Source organism: Mixophyes fleayi, chromosome 3 (genome assembly GCF_038048845.1).
Source record: "Mixophyes fleayi isolate aMixFle1 chromosome 3, aMixFle1.hap1, whole genome shotgun sequence".
In the NCBI taxonomy this organism is placed as follows: Eukaryota; Metazoa; Chordata; class Amphibia; order Anura; family Limnodynastidae; genus Mixophyes; species Mixophyes fleayi.
The window spans coordinates 20,298,000-20,307,792 of record NC_134404.1 but is presented as its reverse complement, the minus strand read 5'-3'; the positions used below and the strand labels follow the sequence as shown (position 1 = coordinate 20,307,792).

General features: G+C 43.1%; 1 protein-coding gene across 2 annotated transcripts in view; it reads right to left on the bottom strand.

The window, feature by feature from the left end:
• Nucleotides 1–1,799: 1,799 nt before the first annotated feature.
• Nucleotides 1,800–9,793, bottom strand: part of FZD3 (frizzled class receptor 3) — a 46,067-nt gene continuing 38,073 nt past the window's right edge. Inside the window, exons 5-7 of one of the 2 annotated variants that reach the window (XM_075201179.1) lie at nucleotides 5,733–5,881; nucleotides 4,862–5,098; nucleotides 1,800–3,965 (exon numbers count right to left, since the gene is read on the bottom strand). In XM_075201179.1, coding sequence (XP_075057280.1) covers nucleotides 3,755–3,965; nucleotides 4,862–5,098; nucleotides 5,733–5,881 — 597 coding nt within the window. In that variant the 3' untranslated portion in view covers nucleotides 1,800–3,754. The remainder of the gene's footprint in view (nucleotides 3,966–4,861; nucleotides 5,099–5,732; nucleotides 5,882–9,793) is intronic. The other variant, XM_075201180.1, reaches the window with a different exon arrangement.

Genomic DNA, 9,793 nt, shown 5'->3' with positions numbered 1-9,793 from the left:
ATGTTCTGTTTAGTATCTGGAGATCATACGTGTGGCAACGAGAGCAATACTTACCAGCAGCACTTAGTCAACGTGGGACTCGCATTTGCTGATTAGTTCCAATGTCAGAGGGATTTGCGGCAGCCGAGAATACTTATTATCAGCTTACCCTGTGATCCTCGGGCTTTTCGGAGACGGATTAGTGAATAAAAGAAATCGCTGAAGCTTAAAGAGGTTAATTTATGTCTTAATGCAAATGAGCTCTTAAATAAGTATTAACCGCTTATGACTACAGATATACTAACTTACTGGGTGATACAAGGACTATACCTGGGATAAGGAATGGGTCATGCGTGATGATAGGGGCCTGCAGCCTATGGCTCGCCAGAGGTTGTGGAACTACAAGTTCCAGCAGGCATTGCTAGCATCTGAAGGATTTAACAATGACTGTATAAACTGGGTATAACATATCCTATAGATTTCTATATAAAAGATGCAAACAATAGGGCAATAGCTGGCATTTATCTACAACATGGTAGCTAGAATCTGATTGGTTGCTATGGGCAACGCCTCCACTTTTGCTTTTTATAAAGGGTTTGATAAATCTAACCTGTAATGTATGAATTTTCCATGTGCATAGGAGACAGGTGACCTTTAAAGGGACAATTTTAAGTGTGTTAAAGTTCCTGTGTATTGTTTTACTATATGTCACATGACCAGCGATTCCTCATTGTATAAATAGCTGGGGAGAGGCTGGAAAAAGCAAAAGAAATGTTTAAAAAAAAAAAAAAAAGTTGCAAAAAAAAACCACTAAAACAAAGTGTAAAATAGAGACAACGGATAGAAATCTGCCACGACCTTATAGAAAGGAACGGGTCCATAGGAAATAATGATCTGAGCAACCAACAAAATAAATTCTGCCGTTTTCTCAACAAAAAAATGGCGTTAAACTGATATTTTTTCGGAAGCTGATAAATAGGTGAATTGAATCTGCTCCACACAAGAATGAGTCGGATGGAGCGGAAAAACACTGACACACAAAACATATTACCTGGCTTTAAAAGAATAGTTTGAAAACGCTAAAAAATTAATTGCAGGCTGCTAACAGCAAAAAGTAACTACAAGGGATTACTGGGTAAGGACGGGTCAAAGCGGCCCTTCAACTCTGTGCCATAAATCTGCTCATTTCAACTACTGTTCTCTTTTGACAGAAAATTAAATGAACAAGTTGGATGTACAGACGTTGTTACATATAGAGCTGAATCTGCAATCTGACCCTGCTCCTTCCACTATATAACTGTGTGTGGCTTCCTGCTGCATCCATTCCCCTCCTCACATCATGTCACTGCCCCTGTCACATGCAGCCCTGTCCTCACTAACACATCACTAATCTCCTGATATACTCTGTGCTGCTGGGGATCCTGCTCCTTCCACTATATAACTCTCAGTCTGGTGCCTCCATTCCCCTCCTCATTAATAAAATCATACATGAGGACAAGTCACTGCCTCACATATGACCAGCACACTTTTCTTCTTAAATACTCTGTGTGGACGTGACGATTCTGTTGGTCTGATTGGATGCAGATTTTTATATCCCTTTCCACTTCAAATCCGAGGTGCAGGAGTTGAATGAATACGGGTTGCTCAGACCCTAGTTCTCCGTGATAAATGCGATTTAGTTTTCCGAATTACCTCATTGCGCTCCACCCAAGACGACACAGTTAGCTTTGTGTGGGGTCCTCGTGTAATGAGGTGAAACAACCACCAGCGAGCGAACTAACCAGGTAAGAAAACCATTAGGCATGAAACACGGGACACGGTTTTATATTTCACAGATATTTTATTAGAAAAATTCAACCTCTCTCTAGACTGAAATGTACAACTACAGACGGTGAGATTCAACAATTTACACTTATGGTTAAAGTGCTAACACAAAGCATTTATGTTACAAAACAGAGGTCCAGGTACTGTAAACAGGAAGGTACAGTGTAGCTCTACAGAACCGAGTGCAAATGAAAATAAAAATATCCTACATGACCAGCGGACCGTTGGCATGAGTAACGCCAAGGATGACTAAACACGCCGCCACTCCCCTGACCGTCAGCGGGCGTACGGAGCACAGAGATCTGCCCACAAGCTGTATAAACCAGAAATTAGCAAACAAAGTGCGTTGGTCTCCTACACACAGCGAAAGCGGCCATTTTGTCAACCGATACACAAGAGATATGGAATTAGTGACATCACTGAAGCACAAGATGGCTGAAGGAATATTCATGAGACTGCAGCCCCAGTGACGTCACAGGCTCACACGGAATTCATAGGCTAAGCTCTCCTGTTGGCTCAGCCCACAAGATGGCTGCTCACAAAATGGCTGCCTCCACTGTGTGTAGATGAAGCGTGTACTTAAAGCATCATTTTTATTTTTATTTAAATGGCTTCATAACCCCCAATTGTAAACTTGACAAGGTCCAGTGTTGCAAATAACATAACAGACTTCTGAAATGCTCCTTACAATAAGATCTTTGTTCCTACGGCAGGGAATACTGTCCTATATAGACATTTATCAGTAGTAAAAAAAAGTGGTTTAAATAAAGCGATTCCCTTTTTCGTTTTATATCTATTTTTTTCTTTTTATCTACAAGGTAATTTCCTATGGTACAGACATCTGCGACAGACTATATTACACGTACGCAGGCGGCCCAGGTTTACCCTTGGTGGCTAAATGGTGAACATTTTTAGAAAAATATTGGTGTTGCCTTTAGCAATTAATCAGATATTTACTTTCATTTTGTATACTGCGCAAGAAAAACGGCAGAATCTGACAGCTACGGGCGTTAGCGACTTTGTCATTTGCACCCATTTTCATATACGTATCTCAGTATCTTTTAACGTTCAGTGCTATATAAGAATCCTGCGAGGTTTAAATGGCTGACTGCTATACAAATTCCATTTAAGAGACAAAATCCAGTACGGCTTAAGTGACTATCGTACGTCTTTGATCGGCCAACTTTGGCACAGTTGCTGAAGTCTACGTCACATTATCTTCAGCCATGGGGCGTCGTAGACAACATTTTCAGAGCTCTGTTGTTTATTGACTTAGAGAATAAAATCAATAGCAGAGGAGATGAGATGTGATAAGGACTACAACAAAAAAGCACATGAAAAGGCCCAATGGAAGGCCCAATAATTTAATAGTCCTACTTATGAAAGGGAAGTGTAGAACGATGCATGAACACCCAGTGTTCCTCAGACAGTAGAAGACCTCATTCTGAGCCACTCTCTCGTCGGCCAACGGACCCATCGTGGGATGGACAGAAGAGTTCTCAAGGCAGGTTACGAAGTGTGAACTCTCTATATACACAAAGTATATAATCTATCCACAAAATTCCAGGTAGTCCTGGAAAGCACCGGTGGCCCTCACATCGTTTGCTCAATCTTCTTCACAGATGTCGAACCACACGTGGACATTACAGAAGATGACACTGGAACATACGCCCTCTCACGGGGTCCTTGTCATCAGTGTGGATAGAATGTCATATCTGCGCTCACAGAACAATTTCAGATCCCCGAGAAACGCGTTTCACCCGATCCTGAGGTCGGAAGTTCTCACTTGGTCGCTCTGTTGAAAGGAGCGGACGACGCGCGTTTCTAGAAGTGCACGTGCACACGCGCAAACACGATTCAAGCGTTGACCATGCACCGGAGTCATGATGTGTGTCCAGGGCGTGACCCAGGATAAGTTAGTGCTTCCTAGAAGAGGTTTGATATTTGTCCTTCAGGCACTTGCTCCATCCTCTTCGATGACCCGGTTCATACTAATACCGTGAGTGATGTGAGCCAGGGGGTTGTTCAAGTCTCTGATGCTCCCCTGTCTAGACTGCTCGTTTAGTCTGTGCGTGCTGCTGTGGAGGGAGTGGTCCGTGAGACGAGACATACTGCCATGGGGGAGCCGTTCCTCTATACCGCGATAGCTGCATGGCGTGTACCTAGAGAAGAACAAGTCGTTAGTCACTACATCTCAACTCCTGGACGGTTTGCCAAGTACAGTTTCTGGACTCCAAACACAAGTCACTTTACAACGTGACTGGGGGGAAAGTCTTGACAACCTACGGGCTCTCCACCTCTGGAGACACTACAAGGCCCAGCATGTTGGGAGGTAGAGACACGCTAAGACCTGTTGTTTGAGGACATCTAGAGGGTCACAGGTTGCCAACCTCCTCTGTTGTTCACTACTCAGCAAGATCAAAAGACCTTCCTCTGCCTTTGAAAAGAGGCGCACACTCCTCTCACAAACAACAGGTTAAAGCGTGCTGGAGTGGAAACCAAAGACCTTTGATGTGATCGCAAAAATTTGTTTTGGAGAACTTTAAAAAGAAATAAATACACTTTGAAAGCACCCCTGCTAATTCATTTAAACTCGCTGCCCGTTTAGTTAGCAATTAGGAGTCTTAACACAGTTGAGTAAATGTTTTCTTTCAACAACAATAACCCATTGAGAAGTTACAGCCGCCAGAACAGAAACTGGAAGCTGGAAGACGTAGGTGTGAAATCCCACATCTTACCGAAGAACGGAACAGTTTAAATTGTCTTAAATAAAAGAACTACTAACATTCAGAAATATCTATGGCAAGCGTTCAGGAGCTTTTAGGGGTGGACAATATTCGTGATAACGGAGGAAGTATTTTTGCGATGCACACCAGACTTCTTGGGCCTGATTCATTAAAGATCTTAACTTAAGAAACTTCTTATTTCAGTCTCCTGGACAAAACAATGGTACAATGCAAGGGGTGCAAATTAGCATTCTGTTTTGCACATAAGTTAAATACTGACTGTTTTTTCATGTATATGGCGATACTAATACAGAGAAGAAGGGTTTCCTCACCTTCCGTCCCTGGAACGATGGAGGCTGCCGTGGTAACTGCTCATCTTGCTGTGCACGCTGCCGGCCTTGCTCCTTTGGTCGTCAATCATGGCCAGCTGTGTGGACGAGGCGTGAGTGGATGTTCCCTGAGTGGACGTCCCGCGCGATTTCCGGACGATGGGGGTGTTGGGGTCTCTGAGCAGCGACTGGGCAAAGTCCGGCTCCTGGAGGACTTGACGGCTTTCGTTCACACCTCTGCTGAGAAAACATGTGTCGGAAATTATAGGTTATGTTCTCGTAGTTCTATATACAGTTATTTATTTCCCCACAATTCCCAGGTTGCTGCCGGGGACAGCACTGCGCGGAGAGACTAGTTCACAAGGATGTTCTGCTGCAAAACTTCTCTTATTATTTTAATGAAGCATTTTTTCTTTCAATGGGTATAGGGGCAAACACAGGATTTGTAGAGAGGGGTTTCCACACCATGCCACTACTGGGCGTGACCAGCATGCATGGGGGTGTGGCTAGAATTTTAGACAGTGCTTGGCTGCTCTCCAACTCTTCCTATCCCCATAATATACATGGACAATGCTGCGTGCACTACTGTTAGGTGAACGCAGCTCTCCCTTTACAAGCAGAGCCGTGTGAAGCGGGTGCAGGGTCCAGCCACCTCAATTATACAATGACCCAGACTCGGAGGGGGGTTTCCGGGCACTAGGAACCCCCCCTCCCCTCGGTTTGCCTATGGGGCAATACTGATATTTATTAATTTTCACCCCACTTTTAATCTATTATTTTATTTTTCACTAACGAAGGTTGCGACGACCGCGTCCCTGTAACAGCCCTCCAACGATATCGTTGGAGGTTCTACTCGAGCAGCTTCGGTACTCACTCTTTCTTCCTCCGCCCGTGGAAGAAGCTGGCCCACTCGAAGCAGGTCTTCTTGCTGCCCACCCAGAACACGGAGGGGATGCCGACGATGAGCGCCATCAGGTACTTCATCAGGAACAGGATGAGGTCCGGCCGGCTCGTCTGGGTCACCTGCGAACACAAATAAAAATAAATAAATAATGAGAGTCCGGCCTATTACCGACTAACGAGTCTGTACGACAGGACAATAAATGACAGAGTACTGCGCTGAAACCACAGGGGTGGGGGGGCGCTGACAGCTACTCAAACCAATGACGCCTTCTCCAAACATTCTATAGAGTGTAAGCTTGCGAGCAGGGTCCTCTTACCTCTCTGTCTGTATGTATTACCCAGTATTGTCTTATTAAGGTTTGTTCTCAATTGTAAAGCGCTACGGATTTTGTTGGCGCTATATAAATAAATGTTGATGTTGAACTGTATACATGGCTAATTGGGTTTGTTTTGCATGTAACAAATAGAGGGTTAAGACTGACGGGGGCCCTGGGTGGTCCACTGGTCCCCTCTTCTTATATATCGGTGTCACCCCCTCAAAATTTTAACACGCCACTTTTGTATTCGGATCCCAAAGCTCACTCCTCATCATAATCATCATGAACATATGTTTATATAGCGCCAGAAAATTCCAAAGCGCTTTATTATGGGGGAAAAACACAGTAATAAAACAATACTGGGTGATACAGGCAGAGAGGTAAGAGGACCCTGCTCGTTAGCTTACAATAAACCCCCACCCCAAGTGTATTATTATTCAATATAACCTCTTAACGGAAAAAAAAAAATTAAATATGAAAATATATTTCCTCTGATCTGTGCGCTTGATCCTACAATACACACAATGTCTCAGTGGGGTGTGGGAGGGGAGGGGGGGGTCCACTTACACCCATAACCATACAAATACCAGCAGCTGCTGGTGTTACTGGTTTGTACAGCTGGTCAGGACAAATGTTGGTGTCTGAATATTATACCCCAGAGAGTGGTAGAATCCTGTCTCTCGTTTAACATGCGGCTTGTTGTACATTTAAAAGGACCTCTGCACAAAAAAGAAGCCACTAGTAATATTAATGATTATGAATATGTGAAGGTTTTAGGACCTTGTCAGAAGAGGTTTGGGATGTGAAGAACTTGTGATTTTATAGGGGGAACAGAAAACCAATTTTTAACTGTCCCCCATATGATTAATCTGACATTTCAGGAAATCTATTTATATAAAAAAGTGCTGAAAAGATATCGCTAACATCCTCTGACCGTGCACGCTATAAACATCAGTAAAATGGCCCATTTGAAGCATCACCGCTGCATAGGTATCAACATTTTCAGAAAAGGTATAGTAACTGAGCAGGCGAATGTAAGCTCATCAGCCAAGAAGCAGCGAACTACCCTCCACCTTTAATTTAGTGAACTTAGTTAAAATTTTATTTTTCGGTGATCTACAATACTTTAATATTCACTCATAAAGCCCAGAGAATGAGAATAGGAGGTCGCAAAAATATACAGAATAAGAGGAATTACTGCGTCGTTGGTCGATATAAAAAATTAGGGACATTTCCAATGACTGTCCACGTGTTGTCCTTCCAGATAACCTTCTATTATCTGTGTGCGCTAAACATTTTTCTCCATATATAACAACTTGTATTTCAGGTTTAAAGGGCCCTTTAACTTATTTCTGCTGTAAGAAGTCCTGGAGACAGAACGTGGCACCGCGTGCGATACTCTGTATGTAACGGATTAAGTGCAAACAACACCAGTTACCGAGAGAGATGATTGTGAGCTTCCTGGCAGAGCGGCAGAACACTGTAAACAGGGCATTGGCTAATTATCCGGGCTCCAGAAACCTTTGCACGCTAATTCCTTTGTACAGCAATAAGAATACCAGGGAAGCCAGCAGCAGGCTTATACTAACAATGCAATACGAGCGGCTTCTCTCCTTCATTCTGGGACTTGTACATAGTGAGGATAAACTTACATCCACCCAACATATCAATTACCTGGCAATATGTGTCCTCTCGGAGGATATTCAGTACAGCAAGTTCTCTTTATAGGAGGAACAAAGCATTGCCCTAAATATCCCGAATTTACAATCGGTCTCCAGAAGGGCTGGATCCATCACGGTCATTAATAAGTGTAATTCCAGTTTCCAAAACTACATGTCACATTAACAGTCCAGCCTACAGAAAAGTCTTATTGTGATTTACTGATAACACACATATCATTCTTACAGGGGGGGTTGTGTAATTCTTAGTTCAGTGTTGGTCAACCTGTGACACTCCAGGTTTTGTAAAACTACAAGTCCCAGCATACCCTTCCAGCAATAAGCTGCCATATAATGGCAAAGCATGCTGGGACTTGTAGTTTCACAACACCTGGAGTGTCACAGGTTAGCCAACACTGCACTACAATATGTGTTTAACATCTTCCATCGAAGTTACATTGCTGAGCATGATCCCTGCAAGACACACTGATATATGTGTCTGCAAATAACTGTCAAGAGTTTTCAGACCACCCAGCAGGTTACATGTTCCAGGTCACCCCGCAGGTGCACAGGGAGAGTTCACTAACTGTCACAGTTTCCAGACCAACCACCAACCCTTAAAGGACATCCATTGCAAAACTATGGCTTGTATTCTGTTGCTATGCCGTACGCATTGCTTGTATTAGTTGTTGGTGCGGGCTGTCCTGCGGGCTTAAGATCATGTGAACGTAATCTCGCGTCATCTACTGGCCAGTCAGGAACCAGTTTTTAAATACTACATACACTTTGCAGCTTATTATAGCCTTTTCTACTTCATCAAAATCATTTTGCTGTTGAGACGTAACTTGCACGCACTGGGGAACAACTAGTCATTCAGCAGAATACTGTATCGGTGGTACATGGATAAGCAAATCTAATCATACATGTACAATGTCCTGCAGTCACCAGGATCATCGCTTCCAATGTCTATTCAGAGTATTTTGCTCAAACTGCAGTTTCCTCATCATAGAATCACTGTTGTGAATCGCCCCCGGGGGCCACCTGTGGATATCGGTGAGCTGGAGCCAAAATGTTGCAACTATAGAGCTAAAACCCTTATCCCACTTAAAAGCAAACAGCTGAGGAAACACACTGCACTCATCTCTGAACAGAGGAGATCAACTGATACATTGTAACAAGCTACAACATGTGATGTGGGGCAGGATACTTATTAGTCATTAAGTATTTTATTACAGCAGATTCTCCATATCAGAGATGTGGAAGAAAATCCCAGAACATCCTTATATGAATAATGTGTTAGAGAATCCCAGAGGAGTACGGCATAGTTCAAGTCATCTCTTGTGGAACTACAAGTCCCATCATGCCCTGTCAGCCTCTGGAGAGCCCTGGGTTGGCTACTTTAGGTCTAGTTCACATTAATAACATATATTATTCCCAAGGGACTGCCCCATCCAGTGAGGGGCGCTATCTGGCCACGTACACAGGTCACAAAGTATATATAGGCTGACACTCCTGTGTTCTTCCCATGCACAGATATTGTGCTCAGTAAATTATACTGTTCATTGAGAAAAAAAAATAAAATAATGTTTCCGGCGTACAATTACATAAACGGATGTGTTTTACTAAATATTAATACAAAAAAGAAAACAAAAAAAAAAAACACACAAAATGGTTGTATTTCCCTTAAAAATCACAATAAAAGCAAATATTGCAGTGTACAGTAAAGCCACCATATCTTATTTTAACATTTGCTTCATATGTGGCTTTTTAAAAATAAAAATTCATATTTTTAAGTTTAGTTCCCATTAAAGGTCCAAACATGTCTACTTTCCCACAATGCAATTTGCGTAATTTTGGCCCCGCCTCCTAATGCGCAAAACATTTTTCGTTGGGGTCAAATAACGTGATTTACGGTGCCACCCCCCCCCCCAAAGGACTGGGGGACATTAAAATTGGCAACTACGGGCTTATGTGGTAGTAATCAGGATGAAATACCAAGTTATATTGTCAGTCCGTGTTACCACGATCCTGTACTGTGATTCTCTCACCCACTGTCC